This window comes from Leucopleurus acutus, assembly GCF_964270905.1.
Source record: "Leucopleurus acutus genome assembly, chromosome: 6".
Taxonomy (NCBI): Eukaryota; Metazoa; Chordata; class Mammalia; order Artiodactyla; family Delphinidae; genus Leucopleurus; species Leucopleurus acutus.
In genome coordinates, this window is record NC_139149.1 from 10,432,961 (window position 1) to 10,460,765 (window position 27,805).

Consider the following 27,805-nt stretch of genomic DNA (forward strand, 5'->3'; position numbering starts at 1 on the left):
GGAATCCTAACATTCACATGGAATTCAAGAGCCAAACAATTTTGATAAAGGCTTAATCGAGTTAGAGGATGCATACTTCTCAATTTCACAACCTAATACGGCACTATCGTAATTGAGGCAGTGTGATACTTGAAAAAGGGCAAATAGATCAATGGAATATAATTGAGAGTACAGAAATAAGCGTTTACATTCATGGTCAAATTATTTTAGACAAGGGTACCCAGACTATTCAATGGGAAATATTAGTTTTTTAAACAAATATTGCTGGTTCAATTGTATAGTACCTGCAAAACGATGAATGTGAACCCCTGTCTTACACCATGAATAAAAATTAACTTAAAATGAATCTTAGATCTAAATTGAAGAACTAAAACTATAAAAATCCTGGAAGAAAACACAAGGATAAGTCTTTGAGACCTTGGATTAGGTAATGGTTTCCTGCATATAACAACACCAAAAACACAAATGACAAAAGATAAAAGAGGTAAATTGGATTTGACTAAAAGTAAAAAGCTGAGCGTCAGAGGACACCATCAAGAAGTGAAAAGATATCCCACAGAATGGGAAAAAAGTATTTTCAAATCACATACAAGCATACTTCATTTTATTATGCTTTGCTTTACTGTACTTCACAGGTACTGTGGTTTTATTTTTTGTACAAATTGAAGGTTTGTGGCAACCCTGTGTTGCCAGATAATGTTTAGCATTTTTTAGCAATAAAGTATTTTTAATCAAGGTATGTACATTGTTTTTTCAGGTATAATTTTACTACACACTTAATAGACTATAATATAGTGTGAACGTAACTTTTATATGCACTGGGAACCAAAAAAATCACGTGACTCTCATTATTATGATTTTCACCTTATTGCAATGGTCTGGAACTGAACGCACAATATCTTTGAGGTATGCCTATATCTGATAAGAGAGTATTATTCAGAATATATTAAGAGCTCTTACACATCAACAATAAAAAGACAATCCAATTTAAAAATGGGTTCAAAATGTGAATAGACATTTCTCTAAAGAAGAAATAAAAGGTCCCAATAGCACATGAAAAGGTGGTCAGCAATGAGTGATCAGGAAAATGACAAGGTCGCAATGAGATACCACTTCACACCCACTTAAATAGCTAAAATAAGAAAGACGGTAACAAACGCTGGCAAGGATGTGCTGAAATTGGAACCTTCATACACTGATGATGGGAGTGTAAAACAGTGCAGCAACTTTGGAAAATGGTTTGGCAGTTCCTTAAAGTGCTAAAGACAGAGTTTCCATATGACCCAGTTATTCCACTCCAGGTATATATCCAAGAGAAAGGAAAACCTATTTCTATGCAAAAATTATACATTAATGTCTACAGCAGCATTATTCATGATGGCCACAAACATGGAAACAATTTAAAATGCTCATAAGCTGATAAATGGATAAAGAAAATGTGGTATATCCATATATTAATAATTAATATATGATTAATTAATGATTAATATATAGAATAGTAATTGGCAATGGAAGAGAATTAAACACAGATACATGCTACCACATGGGTGAATTTTTGAAACATTATGCTAAGTAAAAATTTCCGGTTACAAAAGACCACACATCATATGAGGACACTTATGTGAAATGTCTAGAATAGGAAAATACATAAATACAGGAGGTAGATTAGTATTTGCTTGGGGCTGGGGCTTTGTGGGCAGGAAGGCAGTTTGGAAGCCAAAATGGGGAATATGCAAATATGTAGGATATTATTTTGGAGATGTTAAAAATGTTCTTAAAAATAAGATGGTAGTGATATTTACAACTCTATGAGTATACCTAAAACCACAAACTATAGACTTTGAATGTGCAAATGTTACAGCATGTTAAATACATTTTAATAGAATTATTTAAAAAATCAGCACATCATTATTGTGAAAATATTTTAGGGCTTTGATGTCAGGAAAAAGAAAACTGAGTTGAAATCCCCATTTTTCCCTTACAGCTGTGTGACTGCAGCAATTCCTAGTTCTCTGTGCTTCAGGTGCTTCTTGGCAAAATCAGAAAAATAGTACAAGTGATGAGTGAATCATTTAATGCACAAAGTAAGTAGCCTAGTTTTCTAGCACAGAGTAGGTGTTCAATAAATAGAAATTGCTTTTATTATCCTGGTAGATACTTTATTTTGTATACAAAGTGGTCCCCATGAACAAAGCCTATTGAGAATATTAAAATGTGTCCTCATACTTAAGGCCTTAAAGAGACACAGGTTAGCTGAAATATTTAGAAAACCAGGCTAAAAGGCAGGAAAAAAAATGTAACTCACAGATACCTTGACAGTATTTATGACATTGATTACTAATACCCTATCAGGAACTGTGAATTCCTCATTCAGTATATTTCATTTTAATAATCATCAACACCACCACTGTAATCACTAGTTAAATCCATTAAGAAAGCACATTCTGAACACAGGTTAATTTTTTATGAAGATACAGTGCTTTAGGACTGAGTATTCCAATTCTTTAAGGCAACACAGTTATTATTACTAATAAGTTTAATACTCCTTATAATAGCTACCATTTAAAGTATGCTATGCCCCACTTACTAGCAAATGAAATTGAGCACACAATTCACATTGTGAATGGTCCCTCAAGAATGATTTTCTTTAATCCTCATAACAATCTTATTTTGCAGATGAGGAAACTGTGGTTCCAAAAAGCCATAGCATGGATGTAAGGTCATAAGCTCAGCTCATAAGCAGTGCTGCATTATCACGGTTTCTTAAGCCCATGTTTTTTGAAGAAAAAATTGGGTTACATTGCTCAATAAACTTATTTTTAAATCAAGAGTGTCCCAAAAAAGCCCAGATGTGTGCTTCTATAGCTATACTTAGCTTGGCCCCATGAGGAGGTGGAACCTTTCTAAATATTGCTGGATAGTGATGATTATGCTGATAATTATACCAATGATGAAATAACAGTGGAAGTCAAAGATAGGTGAGGAAAGGGACATAAAGCTGGTTATCCACAGCAAGAATCAGTCTCCTGGTGACAAGATGAACTTCCCTGCAAGCACCAGCAGCAGGTAGCAGGCTCTGCTCCAGACGTGGGGAATGTGACAGTTTGTAAACAGCCACTAGTCCCTATCTTATCTAACTTAAGTTTGGAAACATGCATACATAAGTAAGCAAATTTCATCATACGGAAATAACTGATGAAGTAAAAAAATGGGGCTAAAGAGTGCTCAGTCAAGGAAGGGTTCCAATTATAAATAAGGTAAAGATTGAAGGGTTATATTTATGCAAACTTCTGAAACAGATAAAGAAGCAAGGCATGTGGTGAATTGGAAAAGACCTTTGCAGGCAGAGGAACAAATTCAAAGGCTCTAAGGTGGATTTTAGTTTTGACACCAAAAGTACAAACAACAAAAGAAAAAACAGATAATTGGACTTCATTAAAAACTTTACATCAAAGGACACTATCAAGAAAGTTAAGAGGGCTTCTCTGGTGGCGCAGTGGTTGAGAGTCCGCCTGCCAATGCAGGGGACATGGGTTCGTGCCCCAGTCCAGGAGGATCCCACATGCCGCAGAGCGGCTGGGCCCATGAGCCATGGCCGCTGAGCCTGCGCGTCCGGAGCCTGTGCTCCGCAACAGGAGAGGCCACAGCAGTGAGAGGCCCGCATACCGCAAAAGGAAAAAAAAAAAATAAAGTTAAGAGACAGACTCGAGAATGGGAGAAAATGTTCCCAATCATATATTTGAGAAGAGTCTAGTATTCAGGATAGGATAGTATTCAGGGTTTTGTCTTAACAACAAAAAGACAAAAATCCAAATTGAAAATGGGCAAAGAATTTGAGCAGACATTGGTCCAAAGAAGATATACAAGTGACCAACAAGCACATGAAAAGACTTTGGGCATCATTAATTATTATTTTATTAAGAAATAAAATTCAAAACCATATGGAGATATCACTTCCCACCTGCTAGGAGCACTGTAATCAACGAAAGGGAAAAACTATTGGCTAAAATATAGAAGCTTCAAGTGGGTCCAAATTATGGAAGGCCTGGGCAGTCACTGGTCTTTCTTTAAGTGAGATGGGGAGACTTTGGATCTTTGTGATCAGAGAGAAACACACTTAGGCTTTTATACTGAGAACAAACTGAACAGTGTGATGGGGGCTTCCCTGGTGGTGCAGTGGTTAAGAATCTGACTACCAGTGCAGGGGACACAGGTTCAAGCCCTGGTCCAGGAAGATCCCACATGCCGCGGAGCAACTAAACCCATGAACTACAACTACTAAGCCCACGTGCCACAACTACTGAAGCCCACACACCTAGAGCCCGTGCTCTGCAACAAGAGAAGCCACCGCAATGAGAAACCCGGGCACCTCAACAAAGAGTAGCCCCTGCTCACCGCAACTAGAGAAAGCCTCCACGCAGCAACGAAGACCCAACACAAACATAAATAAATAAACTAACAAATAAATAAAATAAAATAAATTTATATCTTAAAAAGTGTGTGATGGGAAGAAGCAAGAAAATCCATTTAGGAAGCAATCATAACAATCCAAATTAGAGATGATGCAGCTTGGGCCTGGAGAAAGGCCAAGTTGGTGGTGAGAGTGGTTTACCGTCTAAATCTATTTTGATCACAGCCAGCAAGGAGAACGCATAGGGAAAAGAGGAATCCAGGATAACTCCAAGGTTTCTTGGTCTGAGCATCTGACAGAATGAGTTGCTGTTTACACATCTGGGACAGCATGCTGGAGTAGCAGATGTGTATGCCTCCTGCATTTAGAAAAGGAACCTTGGCTGGAGACCTAAATTTGGATCTCCAGCATGAGACTGCCTTGTAGCCCCAAAGGAGAATTCACAGAGGAAGAAAAGAGTTAGGGCAGAGCCCTGAGGCCGACTCCTCATTTTAGGTATGAGGAGAAAACAAAGAACCAAAGAAGGTATTGAAAGCACAGTTAGGTAGGGAGAAAACTAGAGAGTGTTGTGTCTTCCAAGTCCAGTGAAGCACGTATTCCAAAGAGGAAAAAGTGATCTATTGTACCAAATCAAGAAATCAATTCTCAGTACCACCATGGGGTTTGGCAACTGTGGAACTCATTGGTGACTTTTCTAACAGAAGTCTGGAGAAATTATATGATCAAACCTAATGGTTTAGCATCTTCTAAATTCAGACCTAGGTGCTGAGAATATAAAATGAATACTATTTGCATGCTAGCTCTAGGTATGCAACTGGCTATAATCAAAATGGATAAACAATACAATGAAAAGATGAACCAGGTAAAAAGGGAATGGAGAGAGCAGACACTAACTCGGCCTGCACGAATCAGAGCAGGCTTCACGGAGAAGGTGGCCTTGGAAAAGAACGAGAGAAGAAATGTCACCAGCAGCGCTACATGAGAAAGGCAACTCTGGAAGTGGGACCAGGTGTGTGACATGGAAGTCTAACACAGCCTAGGTTTCTAGGGAAACCAAAGCCATCCTAGCACTCCCTAACCTCTGCCATAGCAGAACCAGGTTTGAGTTTATTACCATTTCTTCCTGCACTATTACTTAGTTCATAACTTTTTAACTTAATGGACCTTAAATGCACTCACTTCCTTTTAACTGACAGTACTCTCTTAGTAACACGAGATTTGAAACCATGTGTTTGATGCACTAATTGTATATGTATTTTCCTACCATGTGTTCCAATAAACATACAGATAATGTTTTATCAGTCCATCCATGTACCACATAAAACCTTCCTGTGTTTCATGGTTTGGGAAAACCTGAGCTCAAGTGTGGGTCAGAAAGGACCCATGGGGGCAAATAAGATAATAAATAAGGAATATTCAAATAATGACAAATTATGTAATAAATAATATATAAGGATAATAAATACGGAAATAAGGGACCCATGCAGGGAAGATAATATGGAGCCTGCCAAATCCTGGTAAATAAAATACTTCTGAAAGCCTTACATCACCCAGTTTCCTAGGCGATACCTTTCTTTCTACATATTTGATACATGTTCAATTTACTCTCTTTCCCTCAATGTCTCTGGAACAGATGTCATGCAAAACAGTTGCTCCTAAACCTTTCAATCAGTTGCTAAAAGTCTCTCAGCCCCTTGGCCCTCCATCAGGGAGCCCTGATTGAAAGTGTGAAGGGAAATCTACAACTTAGTGCAACTTCTAGGTCTTCCCTATTTCCTGAGAATGCCAGAGGATTTTCTGGCTAAACACAGGACTAAGGCATGCTTTCACTGATGAGATGGAGGCCTAATGGTTGTGTATATATTGAAGCAGGGCAAGAGAGCCTGATACCAGGCAGCATGGCAAGGCCAGGGATACATCACCATGATACATCACCATCAGTCACTGATTTTAACCTTCACAAAATTCACTCTCTAAGCAAAGGTGATGACCTTTGCATTCCAGGATGAAAGGAAAGTTCACATTTTCTCACTTGATGAACGAGTGCCATCACACTCATCTGCAGCACAGCGTTTTGACGACTCCCCATCCTTTCGGCTTATTCTCCCATGGACTGTTCTTGATCAATAAACTAACCTGTCTCAAGGATGCTGCCCAGTTGAGGAATAAGAAAGAGAAGAGCAGGAACAGTTATCAGCTTTTCTCTTTCATCCACGTAGGTGCCATTGCTACCGTTAGATTTTCATTAAGTGGTGCAGGAAGAAAAAAGTCGGAAAGAGAAAATAGACATGAAAATGGCTGGTGCTTAAAAAATGAAGCCATGGGGAGTGCTTTCCATGCACTATTAACATTAACGGAGTGGAACTGCTCCATCGTCTTGATTAGACTCATAATTCTTAACCTTTAGGTAAACTGTGTATTCAGGCCTGGTGGAGGATGAGAAATAAAATTAGTGTTGCCCTGAGGCAGGAAAGCACACATCCACCAAAGACCCAAGGGCACTGATGAATAACTGGGGGAGGTATCATACTTACCTTGATCAAAAGAGCACCACAGAGCAGGTGTGATGGAACAGGCTCAAGTACGTGAATACCTGGCTACTCAGTGATGAAGATATCTTCAAATTTAAACTGTGAAAGGCATGCCATCGCTAAGACACCAGAGACCTGAGTTATCAAATCAAGGTCATAGAATTCCGTGGCTCCCAGAACACATGTGTGTAAAGAATCCTCTGAGACAGAACAGAGACTGTCCTTCACTCCTTCATTTAGCGGGAGATAGTAATGCTTTTCAGGTGGCAATTAGTTAGAACTATAGTGCTCTTAGCAGACCCTATAGAGATGCATTCAAATTGCCTGCAGCATAAACCACCCCAGGCCATATTTTCTTTTAGCTTTCTTCATTCATTTATTGGTTAAAATTTCTCCAGCTGCCAGATGCTTAAATCCCCTCACAATATCAAAGGATTTCTACCAACCTCTAACTGCCTAGTCATTTTCACATTCCCCACACCTTTTTCAGACAGCACGTCTAGCTACCATAACATGTATATTTTATAATCCAGAGTAAGTATCTCCCTTTGGTTCTTTGCTTTAGTTCATGTGCCATCACCTGAACACCTCTGCAAGTCTTGAAGGATCAAAACAACTTTTCCAGACATAAAATACGGAGCCACAGAAGAAGCCACAGAAGCCAAGTAACCGAAGTCACTGGGATGTACTCAGTGCAAGATGGCCCAGTGGGGTGCTCACTTCCTTGAGCACTTACAGTATGGTGTACCAGCCCTCATTGGCCAAAAGCAGCACCATCTGCTTTGCCAGCTCTCCAGCTGCCAGAGTGAGTAGGTCAGTATTCAGAGCATGAGGGAAAATATGTCAGCAGTGCACTGTGGTGAGCTGTTTTATACTTATACCCAAACACACACATATGGACAATCTTTCAGAGGCAACAGATTCGTAAAAGCAGCATTAAATGGGACATTTGTGCGACTCGAAAAATGCATCATGTTTTTCAGCTACACACCAACATGTGCATATAGAAACGGTTTTGTCCCCATGCATGTTCAGGCTTTGTGACTAATTACAAAATTAATTTGGAAAATTTGCTTTGACTTTCAAAAAAAAGAAGGAATAAAATAATACTTTCCAGATACTGGTTTTCCAATTAAGGTTGACATTAGCATAAACTAACACTAAAACTGTAATAGTAACTAAATACAGAAGCTAATTTTGATATTAATCAAGTATTTGATTTCAGCTAAAACTAAAATTCAGGCTACATGTATTCATACATACATGAAAATGTATAAATTTAGACTTATAGGTTTAAAAATAGCTTATACTAGTTTATAGGCCTGATACATTTTTCTTTGGTGGGCTCACAATGAAAAAAAAAGAAAGAAAATGACATAACTTACAGTAGATGAGAAGGAAAAAGCAATATTGCAAATACCCTTTTATTCCAATGCTCATCTGGGTATGACTTTTTCTGGTTTTTGTAACCTTATTTTTTTCCACTGTGTTATGAACAATGAGGCTATACATCAATTATTATTGTTTCTTCACTTTCCAGGCATATGGTAGGATTATACTTCCTGGTCCCTTGGGGTTGTAGGTATTTGAAGGGTAGGAGAATGTGTCGCCCCAAAATATGGCATTTGGCCTACAGGTCAATTTGAGTTGAAGACAACTGAGAAGAAGCAGAGACAAGACAGGTTCTTTTTCCTCCTCTATCTGCCTAAAAGCAAGGCATACATTTTCCAAGGTGTCCATCTCCCTTCCCTAGCAAGAAGGACAAAAGTTAATCACTTGTAGACAACTTTAGACCCTGTCAGCCCGGAGATGGCACTAGAGGACTCTACAGAACAAGTGTTAATAACTAGCCTTTATCTTTACAACTGGAAGCCTAACACGCCTGTTCTTTCTCCACAAATTTATTGTTCTTTGTTGAAGATGCTATATGAGCTGGAGTTCTAAGCCACCTCTTTGAGTTACTCATTTTTCCCTGTGTATCTCCCATCCACCCATGAGGTATATATGTTAGTAAACTTCTGTTTGTTTTTCTCTTGTTAATCTGTCTTTTATTACAGGGGTCTCTGTCAAGAACCCAGAAGTTTAGAGGAAAACTTTTTCCTCCCCTTCATATTTCATCCCGGGCAATGAGTTGTAGGCCTAAGTGACATATGTCATTCCTAGGCTGCAGCAGGTTTGAGGGACACCAGAGCCCTCTTTTCCTCATTAAAGATGACAATTGAGAGATGAACTACTCCATCATTTGGGGTCCTAGAGGGAGGAAACGTAGAGCAGAGCCCCCAGCCAATCCATGATGAATATCTGGTCTATTTGAAAAATGAAACATCATTGCTTTAAGACTTTGAGATGTCCTGGATTTCCCTTCCTTCCTTCCTTCCCTTCCTCCTTCCTTCCTTCTTGTTATGGCAGAATAATTTAGCCTATCCTGTCTGATATAGGAATAGGAATACAATATTGCTTTTCAAAGTCCTTTTTTGACCATACTCTCACATGACTTTTACATATAAGAAGGATTTTTTGAGCACCTACTTTGTACCAGGTGTCAAGCAAGGTTCTAGAAGGATACAGAAATGAATAAGACTCAGTGATTATCCTTAAAGAATTCATGGTTGGAAAAGTCTCACTTGGAGAAGAAATTTTTATTTCAATTTTACCATTCAGGAAATCTATGTACTCTGTGACTCTTAGCTGCCAACAAATAACCAACCCAGGGCTCCAACTGCCAAAAATCCCCACCGCCTCCCCTCTAGGAGACTCACTGATGAATGGCACTGTCTTGAATAGTTGCATCCTTTGTATAACTGGACTCTTGTTTTTCAACATCATAACTTGAGGGTCTTGGGACGATCACCCAGGGTTAGTTGCCTAAAATCATGTCTCCAGGTTGAGAATGTGTTCAACTTAATCAAGATACAAAATGAGACAAAATACAGGATCTTAATTCATAGACAATTATCCAAAAGGTTTTCTTTCTCTTCTTTCCTCCCTCACTTCCTCCCTGCCTTCCTTCCTTCCTTCCTTCCCCTCTCTCACTCTTTTTCTTAATCCTCCCAAGGTGGTTTCTGCAACTACTCCAATATTGTGACATCTTATCTTTTCTAAACGCAGTTCAAAAATTTTGCTGAATATACAGATGGATTCTTAGAGTGTCAGCAACTTCATTTCTGATTTTCTCCTTATCTGACTTCTTTTCCCTGTCAGTGATGTGTTCACAGAGAGAATTAGTTTTCTATTCTTGGGGGCATCTTATGAAATGATTACCCAGATAGATTTTGGAGTGACTTCTGACTGTATCTATATAATACCATTTACTAGGAAAAATCCAGTCTTGGCCTGATTCCGTTCAAGGGAATGTTGTATAACTGGCATCTGGGTAGCTAACCTGACAGACTCAAGCAAAGATTGTTTTTGCTTGTCCATACACTGAATTTAAACATGTTTTAAGATTCACGTGCATTTCTACAGATGTGGATAGGGTCAGGTGGTTCTTACTTTACTTAATCTCTTTGAACCTCAGTTTGTTCATTGTTAATAACTTACATCTCAAGACATTGTAAGGATTAAATAAGGTGGTTTTACAATCTGTCTGTACTAGGCACTGAAAATATTTATGAAAAAGCCTGGCACATAGCAAGTATGAGATTCAAAGTTTCTGCTTAATATTCTCTTTTCTTTTCCTTTTCCTCTACTTTAAATGCTGCCTACATAGGGATTATAGGAATCTGACAAGAAAAAAAATATATATATATATAGAAAATGCACATACACATAATATATATGTATATATATTATATAATGTATATGTGTGTGTATTTACATACACACACATTGTAAGCAGGTATACATAGGAAAGGGTTTGTTTTACATATGTATATGCATATGACATTTTGTGACCAGCTACATATATCATATATAAATATACTTTCTTCAGTAATCACATCTCTCCCCATTTGGTAGAACTGTCACACTGAACAAGGTATCTGGACTCAGGATCTCAATCGTGCTTTTCCTTCCTCCTTTCATGACATCTGTGTCTGACTTTTATGAGTCATGGGCTTTGAAGTTAAATCTACTTGGATTCAGACCCTTCCAATATGATCTAGGGTATATTACTTTACCTCTAGGTCTCCATTTCTTCATTTATAGGACTAGAATAATAACATCTTATTCAGTGGTTGATATAAGAATATAAAATTGTGTGTAATATGTTTCTTTTTATGTTTATAATGTATTTATTGGACATTTTTTAATGGCCCATGTAGCTCACACTGTATTTCCATTAGACAACATTGTTTTACACTCTACTTTGTTCATTAAAACCACTCTTTTATTTTCCTTTCTATTTCTACAGCCCAAGGCTTCTTACCTCTTTCCTTGACTACTGAGATAGATACCTGACTGATCTCCTTTCTTGTAGTCTCCCCCAACCCAATCGGTTTTCTCTAAAACCTTCCTGTCATATTCTCTAGCTCAAGCTGTCTTCTCCATTCAGTGAAAATAGATGAATCCATCTACAGAAGCATCCATACTACTGCGAAGTATCTGGAACATAGAAGGCCCTCCCTCCTTCCTACCTTTCTTTCTTCTCATCCATTCTAACTCCTCAACTTCTTCCTTCCTAAATACAGTTTCTCCCCCATTCACTGAGGCTGAATCACATCATCCTCCCTCCATGCGTTTTCCCATCACAATGACTCCTATCCGTGCTCTGTCTAAAAAGAGATGCTGCCTTTCCATAGATCTCTGGGATTTACTTAAGGACAAGTCATTTCTCCTTTGCAGAACACTTTATCCCTTGCTAACATATACATATTGTCTCTAACTCTGCCTACAAGGGCATAGGCTCCTAAAATTATAGTAGATCCTATGACCATCCCCTTTACATATGCAATTATAGTCCCCCCAAAAGTCTACCAGTTAGGTTAACATGTCACTCATTTTGCAGATGAGAAAAATGTAGCTCAGTGACTCAGGTTACATGACCCGACCATCACCACTCAGTAAAGAAGTGGAAGGGCAGGGGAATTAAGTTATATATTTTTTTTTCATGAGAGTCTAAAAATGTCTCTACAGTGCCATACTGAGATTGTAGCTTAACAATCTCTAAGACACCTAGCACACAAATTGACATTTCTCATCTGAGCCTACACACACACACACACACACACACACACACACACACACACACACAAACTCATGAAGGAAAGCGTGGAGGAGTAAAAACACTATAATGCACTCACACTTACCTCTCAGCAAAATGACAGGATAGTGAAAATTATGTATATAAAGGGACCTGTGTCATTCCAAAGGACTTAGATAAATTGAGAACTTAAATTATGAAGGGTACGGGTTTCCAACCATTTTTATCTTTCCAATTATATAGGTACGATTAATGTTATTTCTGTCAACCTCATTTTTGGAGACGAGGAAGCTGAGGCTTAGAGATGTTGAGGACCTTGCCTAAGGTCCCGTGGCTGAGTTGTAGTGGACCCAGGCAAGTGATGCCATACCCTCAGCTCCTCACTGGACTCAGCTGCTTTTCTCTGGTACAGTTATTGTGAGGACTCAGGCAGGAAGTAAATTCATGCTCAGCTCTGACTCCCTGGTAACAAGCTATGAGATGCCATCAGAACACAGAATCTGTGTAGGCTAATGGGCTTCATCTGCGCAGCTGGTATAATTTTATTTCCATGTCTACCTCAAAGCCCACCGAATATGTTATAAAGTAACAAATGTAACTGATTCATAAATACTTTAAGAAGCTAGTGTACTTGAAATGATGCCATTTGCAGCAACATGGATGGACCTAGAGATGATCATAGTAAGTGAAGCAAGCCAGACAAAGACAAATACCATATGATATCACTTACATGTGGAATCTAAGATGTGACATAAATGAACATATCTACAAAACAGAAACAGACTTACAGACATAGAGAACAGACTTGTGGTTGCCAAGGGGTGGGGTGGGGAAGGCATGGATTGGGAGTTTGGAGTTAGCAGAAGGAAACTAGTATATATAGAATAAATAAACAACAAGGTCCTACTGTATAGCACAGGGGACTATATTCAATATCTTGTGATAAACTATAATGGAAGAGAATATGAAAAAGTATATATATATACACATATATATATATAACTGAATCACTTAGCTGTACAGCAGAAATTAACACTATATTATAAATCAACTATACTTCAAAAAAATTTTTAAAAACACAGAAGTTAGTATTTTTGCTATTCTTGACTTGTTATGACCTTGGGGAAATTTCCTACTTTCTCTGCACATTCAGTATTACCGTATGGAAAGTATGTTCTGAGTGATCAGGTGCATGAAGATGCCAAAAAATATCACCTACTATATAAAAAAATTATCATATATCATGTCCTTAAGAGTCTCAGAAAAATCCTCTTATCCCTCTCTCTCTCTCTCCTCTCTCTTTTGAATTGTTTTATCAACCCCTCTCCTTTCTCACTGTGATAGGAATGTTATAAATTGGGACATGCATTTTAACTCACTTTATGTTGGTTAGTATAGAATCATGAAGTGTCGGGGCAAAAAGGACACCGGGGGAGCATCACATATCACCCACCTGGGAGGTCTAAAAATGTGAGACTTGCAGCCAGTAAAACATAAGTAACTTGCTCAAGGTCATAGGGAGTCCATGGTGGAGCCTGGGGCAGGTAGAGCAGCTCCTTCCACACAGTTCAGCCCTTTCCACTTTACGAAGCTGCTTTCCACCCATAAGAATAACTGCAACAGTCTTAGCCAAACGCACTTGTTTTACAGAGGGTCCATCCCCTGAGAAAATATGAACACTACCAATACTTAATATTAATTGAGGAAGAATTTTCTATTCTTTCAACTACTACGTACTAAATGTTTGCTGGGTGCCTGTTCTTGGCATTCTGGGGATAAAGAGATAAATGAGACAAAGAAGTTCCCTTTTTCATGAAACTCCCATTCTATTGACAGAGGTAGACAGTAAACAAACAAATAGGAAGAAAATATCGGGGAGTAATAACCTCTATGCAGAATATGAAAATAAGATGATGAAAAAATGATGGGGTGAATACTTTGGTGTATGTCAAATTTAAGTTGAGAGGGAACAGGAGTGAAGCTCCGGAATATTGAAAACAGCTAGTACCCTACTTACTAAGAGGTGGTAGGGGCAAACTTGGCAAGAAACAGAATAAGGGGAAATAGGGTGAAGTTTCGTGGGCAGGTGGGCGAAGAGGAGCTGGGGAGGGGTCTCAGCGGGCAGAGCTCTGTAAGCCACTGTGAGGAGTCTGGGGTCTAGCTCAAGGACACTGGGAAGGGTTTGAAGCCAGGTCACACAATCTCACTTTGGAAAGATTATCCTTTGGCTTGTTGCATGTGATCTAAACTGTAGGGAGGTGGGGTACAGGACGGGGTAGGAGAGGAGGCAGGAATTGGATGCACTTGTTCAGTCTGGAGATGATGAGGGTTTAAATTCAGGGGGTAGCAGTGGAATCAGAGAGCAGAGGTTGGAGGGACGTCAGCTGTCATGGACAATTGAGTATTTGCTGGGGTACCGAAGGGGGAATGGAGATGGTGAGAAGAGATGAGTCCTACGCTGTGACCTTAAGAAACTAGATACATGGTGGTATCATTTATTAAGTTGAGAAAGATAGACATATGAGTGGATTTGAGTGGTTGGTGGAGGAGGGTACAAATATGTAACTTTAAAACTCTCAGCAGTGCTTTGGGTAGGTAAATACCACATGCATTATAAGTGAAATGTAGCTTAGAAAATAAGGATGCCCACAAGCCAACAAGAAGCAAATCCCCCAACTGAACTCTTTCACCAGACATATCGTGGGATTCTGAGACCCTCTCCTGGTAGCCAGGGGAGCTATATTCCCCTTGCTCTTTGGAAAATGGGATAAAACACTTGCTAACACAAGAGCAGTATCCTGAATGTCTATGCAAGTTCCAGCATCTACTCATTACAATTTACAGATAAGGAAACTGAGGCTTAGAAAGCCCATGTAACTTGTTCAAGGTCTCCCAGCTAATAAGTAGAAATGGTGAAATTGAAGATCAGGTTTTATGATTCCAAAATGTATGTTCTTTTTGTGTTGCTGCCACTGAACTACATCTTCAGATTAGAAAATAGGATCCTTCTTCCTGTCAACACATTTACGGTAAAATAGTGAACGTGGTCTTTCAGAAAGTGGTGAGAAAAATAAAAACTTTACCTTTTACCGAGTCTGAATGTTGATGCTTGGGTCATCCACATAGATTATTTAAGCAATTAATGGTCTGAACAGAAATTCATTTGCAGCCAGGCACAGATCATGTCTTGAATTTATGTGGGATAGTTTTTATTTTCCTTAGATACACTTCTTAGTTCCATTAAGGTGTATGTCTTCTTTGTAAAATCCACTCATCTCTAATTTTGACTTTATGTCCCCAGTGAAATACCAAAAGTGAGTTATTAGAACATTAGGAAAGGTGGCTTTCAAGCACAGTAAAATGCACTGACTTGATTCATGTGATGGTCTTTTTATATTTTTTAAGACTGGTGGCAAACTCTTATAAACCCATTTTAGCTGTATGACTTTAGGGGAGACAAAAGTTCCAAAGAGAGAAAAGTGGAGAGTCACACACATTTCCAGGCTGAACTGGTGGCTGAACAGTGGCTGGCAGGACATCAGAGTGAAAGAACCTACACTAGGTTGGAAAGACTTGGGTTTGACTCCTGATTCTGCCATGCATTTGCTGTGTTTCCTTAAGCTAGTTGACTGTTCATCCAAAAATCTGAAGAAGATATAGTAATTTTAGACACATCTGTACACTTACCCCCTTAAAAGAGGGAATCAAATTTACCTCCCTTTGAACGAGGACTAGCCTGAGTGACTGTCTTCTAATATTTAGAAAGCTGCAAAAGTAATACTGCTTGACTTCCAATGCTAGGGAATAAAATGCAATATAGCTTTTGCCTGGCTTATTCCGTTTCTTGGGATGTTGGTCCCTGAAACCTACCCACCATATTATGAGAAAGTCACATCGCCACATGGAAAGACCACATATACAACTGAGGTCCCAGCCCACAGTCAGCACTGACTGAGCCCCAGACCCAGGTGATGTGGAGCAGGGCAGAGAAGCTCACATCCTGCTGGACCCTGCCCCAGCTGCAGACTTATGGGCAAAATGAATGGGAGAAAATATTTGCAAATGATGGGACCGACAAGAAATTAATTTCCAAAATATACAAAAGCTCATAGAACTCAATATCAAACAAAAAAACAACACAATCAAAAAAATAGGCAGGGCTTCCCTGGTGGCACAGTGGTTGAGAGTCCGCCTGCCGATGCAGGGGACACGGGTTCTTGCCCCAGTCCGGGAAGATCCCACATGCCGCGGAGTGGCTGGGCCTGTAAGCCATGGCCGCTGGGCCTGTGCGTCCGGAGCCTGTGCTCCGCAACGGGAGAGGCCACAACAGTGAGAGGCCTGCGTACAGCAAAAAAATAAATAAATAATAGGCAGAGGATCTAAATAGACATTTCTCCAAAGAAGACATACAGATGGCCAACACGCACATGAAATCACTCGATATCACTAATGATTAGAAAAAATGCAAATCAGAACTACAATGAGCTATCACCTCAAATCAGTCAGAATGGCCATCATCAAAAAGTATACAAATAAGAAATGCTGGAGAGGGTGTGGAGAGAAGGGAACCCTCTTGCACTGTTGGTGGGAATGTAAATTGGTGCAGCCACTGTGGAGAACAGTATGGAGGTGCCTTAAAAAACTAAAAGTAGGGCTTCCCTGGTGGTGCAGTGGTTGGGAGTCTGCCTGCCAATGCAGGGGACACAGGTTCGTGCCCCGGTCCGGGAGGATCCCACATGCCGTGGAGTGGCTGGGCCCATGGGCCATGGCCGTTGGGCCTGCGCATCCGGAGCCTGTGCTCCACAATGGGAGAGGCCACAGCAGCGAGAGGCCCGTGTACCGCAAAAAAAAAAAAAAAAAAAAAAACTAAAAATAGCATTACTATAAGATCCAGCAATCCCACTCCTGTGCATATATCCAGAGAAAACTATAATTCGAAAAGATACATGCACCCCAATGTTCACAGCAGCACTATTTACAATAGCCTAGACATGGAAGCAACCTAAATGCCCATTGACAGAGGAAGGGATAAAGAAGATGTGGTACATATATACAATAGAATATTACTCAGCCATAAAAATGAATGAAATATTGCCATTTGCAGCAACGTGGATGGACATAGAGATTATCATACTAAGTGAAGTAAGCCAGACAAAGACAAATATTATATGATATTGCTTATATGTGGAATCTCAAAAAAAAAAGATACAAATGAACTTATAAAACAGATATAGACCCACAGACATAGAATACAAACTTATGGTTACAAAAGGGGAAGGGAGAAAGGGATAAATGAGAAGTTTGGGATTAACATATACACATGACTATATATGAAATAGATAACCAACAAGGACCTACTGTATGGCACAGAGAACTATACTCAATACTCTGTAATAACCTATATGGGAAAGAATAATAGATACATGTATATACATAACTGAATCAATTTGCTGTACAATTTTTTAAAAATTACTACTGTTTTAAACCACGAAGTTTTATGCTGCCTTGTTACATAACTGTTGATAACCAGAACAGAAGATGAACATTTTTTCTTTGGATACCTGAATCCTTTTTTTAAAATTATTACCCTTTCCTCTTTGAGACCTATCTATGTTTTCTGTGAGGCTTTTTTTTTTTTTCCAGAATGCAGATAGAAGTGAAAGCCAGAGAGACATGTATTTGAAACCAGTCTCTAGCACTTAGTAGCCATAGGACCTTGCATGAACCACCTAACTTCTTAGAGCTTCCCCTTCCATCATTAAAAATGAAAATAATACAAACTTCATAAGGCCTTTGAGAGGATTAAGCAAAATAATGTTCGAAATGCCTGGCACACAGAAGGAGCTTAGTAGCCAAGAGCCAATATCACTGGCAGGAGTAGTGATACCAAGAGTATGCATTATAGGAATCTCGAGTTTCTTTATAGATTCCTGCTGTACATAAAGTAGAAATAGCTTTTTATTAAGGAGATTTCAAATACTTCCTTGGTATTTTGTCTTCCAGTTGTCACAGCATAGTTTTGTGGTTTTGATTCTATTGCTCCTGTGACAACCTGGTGTAGTGAAAAGACCGTGGACTTTCGGGTCAGTTCCACCCACATATTTTGTGCACACACGCGTGCATGTTGTGTGTGCACATGCACACATGTGTGTTTGGTTTGTTTCTGTCATCCCTATTACTATCACATGGGCAGAAACACCGGTTTTTTTCACTGTTTAATTCCCACTGGCCAGAAAAGTATGTGGCACATAATGGATAATCAATAAATATTTCTTGAAAGAAAGAAAATTTAATCAACTGTTAAATGATCTGGTTTGGTAAAAATATTGAGGACAAAGAATTTTACGTTTAGTAAACTCCAGAGCACCTTGAAGTGCTATTTCTTTTCTCTCAGTAATTTGCCTTTTCTGCATCACAATTCCTTACTTCGATTTCTAAACCTAAGTGTTAGTTTTGTACACATTGGAAGTTGAATACTACAGATGGACACGAGGGTTTATACACCCAAGTGCATTTAAAGATCTATTTGGACACACAAAGATTATATATATATATATATAATATATATATACCATTACATAATATATATTATATAGCACACACTAAATAGTGTATAAATAATGCATGTATATTTTCATACATACTATAGTGTGTGTGTATATATATATATATATATATATATATATATATATGGTCTAAACTATATACCACATATTATATATATGGCCAGTTAGCTGTATGCTCACTAAAATATCATTAGTTAAGGGATAAAAGGAAATTTGAGAATTTTAGAATACTTTAAGACAAGTAGGACTTTATTATGTTCCAAATCATTGGAACATAACTAGGTATAGAAATTGATTCCAGGTGGAAACCACTCACATGTTTGCATGAATAAATGCATAGGAGACCGTTCCTGGCAGGGAAGTGGGGACTCTGATGTGCTATCAGGCACTCCATCATCAGGTCTGCTGAGGAACTTAAACAATCCTCACGACAACTTGTTTGCACGACTGATTTGCTTGGCAAATCCTTCCTGTTCAGAACCAAAGTAAATTTGAGCTCAGCCTGTCCATGGCTACTAGATTTCAAAGTAACGGGGTCTGAACTTCCAATGATTTCATGTGTATCAAGACGGACTTCTTACCTCTGCCTTAGTGAGCTCACAGATTTATTGGGAAGGGCATTCCCAAATACACCTTCACTACACAGAGTGGTAACTGTGAAAAGATACATACACCAGATACTTACATCCCCATGAGCAAATCCAGTGAGGGATTCTAGGGATTCTAATCATGTAGATGATTAGAAGAGAAGGTGGAGGAAGGTAGGGCTCTCAATCTCCATTATCCCCAGGACCTGGGCACTCAGCTTCCCGAGGTGGTCTCCTTCCTCTGCCCCTCTCAATATCTTCCTCCTTCCGGGGGAGTTGTGGGTTACAGAGCAAATTGGCCATGTGATTAAAGCATCTTCTAGGCCCTGGCCTCAAGATTTTTTTTTTCTGTCCTCTGTTTCTGGAACTGGATTCTATTTCATTTTTTTTTAAACTTTTTATTTTATATTGGAGGATAGTTGATTAGCAATGTTGTGTTAGTGTCAGGTGTGCAGCAAAGTGATTCAGTTATACATATGTATATATCTATTCCCTTTCAAACTCCTCTCCCATTTAGGCTGTTACACTACATTGAGCAGAGCTCCCTGTGCCACACAGTAGGCCCCCTTTGATGTGACCGACAAGGGATTAGTCTCCAAAATTTACAAACAGCTCATGAAGCTTAATATCATCAACACAAACAACCCAGTCAAAAAATGGGCAGAAGACCTAAATAGATATCTCTCCAAAGAAGACATACAGATGGCCAAGAGGCACATGAAAAGATGCTCAACATCGCTAATTATTAGAGAAATGCAAATCAAAACTACATTGAGATATCACCTCATACCAGCCAGAATGGCTATCATCAAAAAAATTTATTTTATTTTATACTCTTATCACATGATATCTTCTGGGTCTGGCCTCAGGCAAAATTCCTATGGAGGTGCTGACCAGGAGAAAAGTCTAGGGAATAACCGGGGCAGCCTTTGCTCCTGGGAACAAGTGGCCACCTCCTCACCCTGTGACAGGATACTTCTGAGCACTGGCAGGGTGAGAAATCCTGTCTCGGAAGCTGCTCTTTAGCACAGAGTCTCAGCCCTGCATCAAGCTCAGGGTAAGAAGCAGCAAGCAAATACAACTACAAAGATTTATGGGAATAAAGAAGACACTTTTCCCCTGGACCCCAAGGGCTTGGAATTGTGGTCCTTTGCAGAGTTTCTAGTATAAACCTTCAGTTAAAGAGATAGATGACACATTTCATTGGCTGGCACTTATCAGCAGCTCTGGGGAAGAATATCTGAGGAAACTGTCAGAAAATGACAGTGTCATGGTTCAGTCACTAACTAAATGAAAAAGACACAGTGGTGAACCAGGCCTGACCTAATCCTGCCCGTCTTCCCTCTCTTTCTGCTTCCGTTGCTGCTAGAAGAATGGAACCAGAGCCAGAGGCAAGAACAGACTGAAGGAGGCAGAAGGAGACTTTGGTGATGCTGTTTGGGATCCACAGGGCCACGTGGGCCACAGAAGCTGCAGCGTGTGAGCGAGGACGCTGCCAACCTGTGAGGCTGCCGAGGAATTGTCCCCTTCAAGACACCCTGACAATCACACAGCTTAGCAGAGGTGGCTCTGGTGACTTGCCTCTGTCTCCATCTGCATTTTCTTACAAAACAAGGAAAATCATACAAACTGATGTGTTCCCTGACGACCCCATTTCCTTTTAACTTTTGTTTTTTGCATGATGTATCGGAAATCATATCCTTGCTTTTTTTTCTTAATTTTTATTAGAGTATAATTGATTTACAACATTGTGTTAGTTTCGGGTATGCAGCAACATGACTCAGTTATACATATACATATATTCCCTCTTTTTTAGATTCTTTCCCCATAGAGGCCAGAGTATTGAGTAGAGTTCCCTGTGCTGCACAGTAGGTCCTTATTTTCCTTGCTTTGACCTCAGGTGGATCTGGGTATAAGAACCAGATCTGCCCCTCCCCAGCCACGTGGCACTGATCAAGCATCTTACCCTCTCTGAGGTTCTGTTTCCTGAAATGCCAGATCGGATAACAACCCTTACTACGCAGAACTGCTGTTTGGATTAGAGATCATGCTTATACAGTTCCCCACAGACATCCTTAAATATTAGAAATGCTTAGTCATTGGTGGCCATTTGAACAATTATTTATATTTCTTTCATTTTGCCTTCTTTTATTTCCTCCCTTTATAATCTATTGTGTATGGTACGGGGGAAAACCTATAGCAAGAAGGCATCCTTCACATACTCCTCTTATTGGTTTGAGTCCACGGTAGCCACAATTCGTGATATTTTATTGCTTCTACTAATCCTGGCTACCAGTAGTTTCCAATAAGCTACGGGATATTTTAATTAATAAAAAAATATTTATAATTGTCTTTGATCCTCCTCTGCATTTATCAGATTGTCAAAGTTGAAATAAGGTGATAATACCTATTGCTGGGAGATGGGCACTCAAATCCCACAGTGATGTTTAGAGTAATAATTGGTATAACCTTGTTACACTGCAGATGTCAATATGGCAAAAGTCTTAAAAATATGCACACGCTTTGCCCTGGTAACGGCACACCAAGGAATTTATCCTAAGGATATAATTGGTTTTATACATAAAGATCTATGTGCAAAAATGTTCTTGCATCATCTGTAATAGTGAGAAAATGGATACAATCTAAATGTCCAAAATAGATTTGTTAATCTTGTGTATCCATTTGGTACATCCATATAACGGAAGACTCTGTTCTTAAAAACATTATGGTATAAAGTCATATTTACTGACGTGGAAAGATATTTGTATACTGTGTGTGTGACAAATACAGTTAGTAAAACAGTTTCACGGGGGGGGACCTTGGCTTCAGCAGGTAAGGAAGACCCTTACCCAACTCTTCCAGAGGGAAGGCAGGAAAGGAGAAGATGGTCTCTAGCCTCTCCTTTCTCTCTCTGGCCTTCCCCAGGGGGATGGGATTGCCTTAATAATTAGGGAAATTAGGAAAACATCCCTGCAAGTGTGTGCCTGTTATGGACAGAATGTTTGTCCCTCAAAAATTCATGTGTTGGAATTCTAACCCCCCAGTGTGATGGTATCAAGAGGTGGGGACTTTGGAAGGTGATTAGGTCATGCCCTCCCACCCAAATGTGCTCAGGGAATTTATGACAGCTGAGTTAGAAAAACAGCATGTACTATTCACAATAGCTAACATATGGAAACAACCTAAATGTCCATCGACTGATGAATGGGTAAAGAAGATGTGGTACAAATATACAATGGAATACTACTCAGCCATAAAAAAGGATGAAATAATGCCACTTGCAGCAACATGAATGGACCTAGAGATGATCATACTAAGTGAAGTAAGTCAGACACAGAAAGACAAATATAAAATGATATCACTTATATGTGGAATCTAAAAAAATGATACAAATGAACTTATTTATAAAACAGAAACAGACTCCAGACAGAAAGCAAACTTATGGTTACCAAAGGGGAAGTAGAGGTTACCTTAGGAGTTTGGGATTAACAGATATACACTACTATATATAAAATAGATAACCAACAAGGACCTATAGTATTCAAAATACAGGTCCTATATAGCTATGTATAGTATAGCATAGGAAACTATACTCAATATTTTGTAATAACCTATAAGGGAAAAGAATATGAAAAAGAATATATATATATATATGTATATATATATATATGTATGTATATCTGAATCACTTTGCTTACACCTAAAATTAATATAACATTGTAAATCAACTATATTTCAATTTAAAAAAAAGAACAAGAGTGGTGAGAGTGGGCAACCTTGTCTTATTCCTGAACTTAGAGGAAATGCTTTTATTTTTTCACCACTGAGAAAGATGTTGGTTGTGGGTTTGTCATATATGGCCTTTATTATGGTGAGGTAGGTTCTCTCTATGCCTACCTTCTGGAGAGTTTTTATCATAAATGGGTGTTGAATTTTGTCAAAAGAATTTTTTGCATCTATTGAGATTATCATATGGTTTTTAGCCTTCAATTTGTTAATATGGTGTATTACATTGATTGATTTGTATATATTGAAGAATCCTTGCATTCCTGAGATAAACCCCATTTGATCATGGCGTATGATCCTTTCAATGGGCTGTTGGATTCTGTTTGCTACTATTTTGTTGAGGAATTTTGCATCTATGTTCATCAGTGATATTGGCCTGTAGTTTTCTTTCTTTGTGACATCTTTGTCTGGTTTTGGTAGCAGGGTGATGGTGGCCTTGTAGAATGAGTTTGCGAGTGTTCCTCCCTCCTCTATATTTTGGAAGAGTTTGAAAAGGATAGGTGTTAGCTCTTCTCTAAATGTTTGATAGAATTCACCTGTGAAGCCAACTGGTCCTGGGCTTTTTTTTGTCAGAAAGTTTTTAATCAGAGTTTTAATTTCAGTGCTTGTGATTGGTCTGTTTATATTTTCTAATTCTTCCTGGTTCAGTCTCAGAAGGTTGTGCTTTGCTAAGAATTTGTCCATTTCTTCCAGATTGTCCATTTTATTGGTATATAGTTGCTTGTAGTAGTCTCTCATGATCCTTTGTATTTCTGTAGTGTCAGCTGTTACTTCTTTTTCTTTTCTAATTCCTTTAATTTGAGTATTCTCCCTTTTTTTCTTGATGAGTTTGGCTAATGGTTTATTCAACATAGTTTTGGAAGTTTTAGCCACAGCAATCAGAGAAGAAAAAGAAATAAAAGGAATCCAAATTGGAAAGAAGAAGTAACACTGTCACTCTTTGCAGATGACATGATACTATACATAGAGAATCCTAAAGATGCTACCAGAAAACTACTAGAACTAATCAATGAATTTGGTTAAGTAGCAGGATACAAAATTAATGCACAGAAATCTCTTGCATTCCTATACACTAATGATGAAAAATCTGAGAGAGAAATTAAGGAAACACTCCCATTTACCACTGCAACAAAAATAATAAAATATCTAGGAATAAACCTACCTCAGGAGACAAAAGACATGTATGCAGAAAACTATAAGACACTGATGAAAGAAATTAAAGACGACACAACAGATGGAGAGATATACCATGTTCTTGGATTGGAAGAATCAACATTGTGAAAATGACTATACTACCCAAAGCAATCTACAGATTCAGTGCAATCCCTATCACACTACCAACGGCATTTTTCACAGAAGTAGAACAAAAAATTTCACAATTTGCATGGAAACACAAAAGACCCCGAATAGCCAAAACAATCTTGAGAAAGAAAAATGGAGCTGGAGGAATCAGGGTCCCTCACTTCAGGCTATACTACAAATCTACAGCAATCAAGACAGTATGGTACTGGCACAAAAACAGAAATATAGATCAATGGAACAGAATAGAAAGCCCAGAGATAAACCCATGCACATATGGCCACCTTATCTTCGATAAAGGGGGCAAGAATATACAATGGAGAAAAGAACGCCTCTTCAATAAGTGGCACTGGGAAAACTGGACAGCTACATGTAAAAGAATGAAATTAGAACACTCCCTAACACCATACACAAAAATAACTAAAAATGGATTAAAGACCTAAATGTAAGGCCAGACACTATAAAACTCTTAGAGGAAAACAGAGGCAAAACACTCTATGACATAAATCACAGCAAGATCCTTTCTGACCCACCTCCTAGAGAAATGGAAATAAAAACAAAAATAAATAAATGGGACCTAATGAAACTTAAAAGTTTTTGCACGGCAAAGGAAACTATAAACAAGGCGAAAAGACAACCCTCAGAATGGGAGAAAATATTTGTGAATGAAGCAACTGACAACGGATTAATCTCCAAAATATACAAGCAGCTCATGCAGCTAAATATCAAAAAGACAAACAACCCAATCCAAAAATGGGCAGAAGACCTAAATAGACGTTTCTCCAAAGAAGACATACATATTGCCAACACATGAAAGGATGCTTAACATCACTAATCATTAGAGAAATGCAAATCAACACTACAATGAGTTATCACCTCACACCAGTCAGAATGACCATCATCAAAAAATCTACAAACGATAAATGCTAGAGAGGGTGTGGAGAAAAGGGAACCCTCTAGCACTGTTGTGGGAATGTAAATTGATACAGCCACTATGGGGAACAGTATGGAGGTTCCCTCAAAAAACTAAAAATAGAACTACCATATGACCCAGCAATCCCACTACTGGGCATATACCCTGAGAAAACCATAATTCAAAGAGAGTCATGTACCACAATGTTCATTGCAGCATTATTTACAATGGCCAGGACATGGAAGCAACCTAAGTGTCCATCAACAGATGAATGGATAAAGAAGATGTGGCACATATATACAATGGAATATTACTCAGCCATAAAAAGAAACGAAATTGAGTTATTTGTAGTGAGGTGGATGGGCCTAGAGTCTGTTATACAGAGTGAGGTCAGAAAGAGAAAAAGAAATACTGTATGCTAACACATATATATGGAATCTAAAAAATAAAAAGGTTCTAATGAACCTAGGGGCAGGACAGGAATAAAGATGCAGATGTAGTGAATGGACTTGAGGACATGGGGAGGGGGAAGGGTAAGCTGGGACAAAGTGAGAGCGTGGCATGGACATATATACATTACCAAATATAAAATAGACAGCTAGTGGGGAGCAGCTGCATCGCACAGGGAGATCAGCTCGGTGCTTTGTGACCACCTAGAGGGGTGGGATAGGGAGGGTGCGAAGGAGACTCAAGAGGGAGGGGACATGGGGTTACATGTATACATATAGCTGATTCACTTTGTAACTAACACAACACTGTAAAGCTATTACACTCCAATAAAGATTAAAAAAAAATCATACAAAGGCAACAGTAAAGCCAAACTGATATCACAGGATGTATATACTAAAGGAAATCCCATGGTCAGAATGAACATAATCCCATTTTTCCCAAAGTTCCACCAAGCCAAACGTTAGGAAACTAGAAGCAACACAATCATAAGAGGTTAGGATGGTTTTGTGGACACAGACTCTCTGCAAAGAGTGCTGAGTCACACATGCAGGCTTGACAGCCAGGAGAGAGCGAAATCTGAACACACACAAACACTGACTCTCTGAGGATCCTGGTAAAAGGGACCCCAAGCAGGGCCTCTGAATCAGCCCTGCAAGCATTGCTGAGTCCAAGGACAGTACAGTCACTGATGTTCACAATGATGATCCTGAGTCATCAAGAAAAGGTGACACTTCATGTTCAGAATTCTCTGTTTAAGAAGGCAAGGAAGCATGTGATCCAGTTGAGAAAGATTTCCATTTCAAATAGTTAAAAATTCTTTAAAAACATTTTCGGTGCTTAAAGGGGTAAGTGACAGTTATCTGGAAAATTCACTTATGTGGGACAATTCTTCCCTAAGGATTCTAGATCAGTGAGGCAGTGGGTGGGCTCTATTTAGTTAGGTTTCTAGCACTTCTGCTTGTTTGACATTTCATTGTCTAATTTCCTCAATCCTTTCAAAATTCCTCACTTTCAAGGATCATAAGTTCCTTGAGGCTAAAGATTCTGACACCCTTTCTTGGATATTCCACATCCTTGTGCTACTCAGCCATTTTTTTCCCCCTTTTTTCTGCCATGAATGATGAACTGATATGCACAGAAATGACTGACTCCCAGGGCATGCATCAACTTTGACAAAGCCCTCCTGACGTTGTGCAAACCCTTTCGGGTTTTGGTAAGCAATCCTACAAGGTTTTTTTGCAACCCTTTATCAGCCATTCACGCTAAAAACTAACCGTAAGAGAACAAAAAAATATATAAATACAGTTAATATAATTTTTCCTAGAAGTAAACTTTATTTTAAAAGAAGAGTCATTTCCATTAAGGCCTGCACTTTTCAGGTAACGTGAGTACTGCAAACACACAGGATGTGGCCGCTTTCCCTGTTGACCTCCTTGCCTAATACTGCTCCGCTATGTTTCCTTTGCACCAGACACAACTCATTGCTCTTTGGTGAGTGTGCTGAGATCTTTGCTGCTTTCTCGTCTGCCAGAAATACCATTTCCGCTTTCACACTTCCTACGTCTAACTCAAATGCTCTCTTTGAGTGCCACTGATCTCAAGAAACTTTCCATTCTCACCACGATTGCAAGATGGGTGTTGTCACTGCCCCTTTTTTGAAGATGGAGAGAAAATCTTGAGAGGTTACAGAACGCCCTCGAGGTCACACCCTGGGTATCAGAGCAAGGACGAGTCCATCAGGAGTCTCTCCTGGTGGCATTTCTCTCATTGCATAAGGAACCATTGTAGTTGCAGCCCCATTTTTGGCAAACCCCCCTCTCCTACGTATTCCAGGGTTTCAGGGCCCAACTGCCACAATGCAGTCATCCTGCATGGCCTTCACAAAGGGGCCTGGGCAGGAGTAGTTCTTACCTGGCGTGTTGAGCAGGCGGGACCTCTTGCAGTGGTAGGCCACCTCCTGTTCACAGTGCTCCGAGCCGTCAATCACGGCCTCCAGCTGCTCCAAGCTGCCTCCGTAGTCCAAGGTCATGGAGTAGGGCTTCTCAGCGTTGGCACCTCGCACATGGGTCAGCTCCGTGTTGTTGTGCTGCACCAATGTCCAGATCTTGTCCTCTGCCCAGAA

At 39.2% G+C, this 27,805-nt stretch overlaps 1 protein-coding gene across 2 annotated transcripts in view; it reads right to left on the reverse strand.

The window, feature by feature from the left end:
- The window catches only part of CNTNAP5 (contactin associated protein family member 5), a gene marked incomplete at both ends in the record, with an annotated part of 877,051 nt that overhangs the window by 215,764 nt on the left and 633,482 nt on the right, over positions 1 to 27,805 (reverse strand). For both annotated transcript variants that reach the window (XM_082841270.1, XM_082841269.1), the window contains one exon: positions 27,595 to 27,795. In XM_082841270.1, coding sequence (XP_082697396.1) covers positions 27,595 to 27,795 — 201 coding nt within the window. The remainder of the gene's footprint in view (positions 1 to 27,594; positions 27,796 to 27,805) is intronic.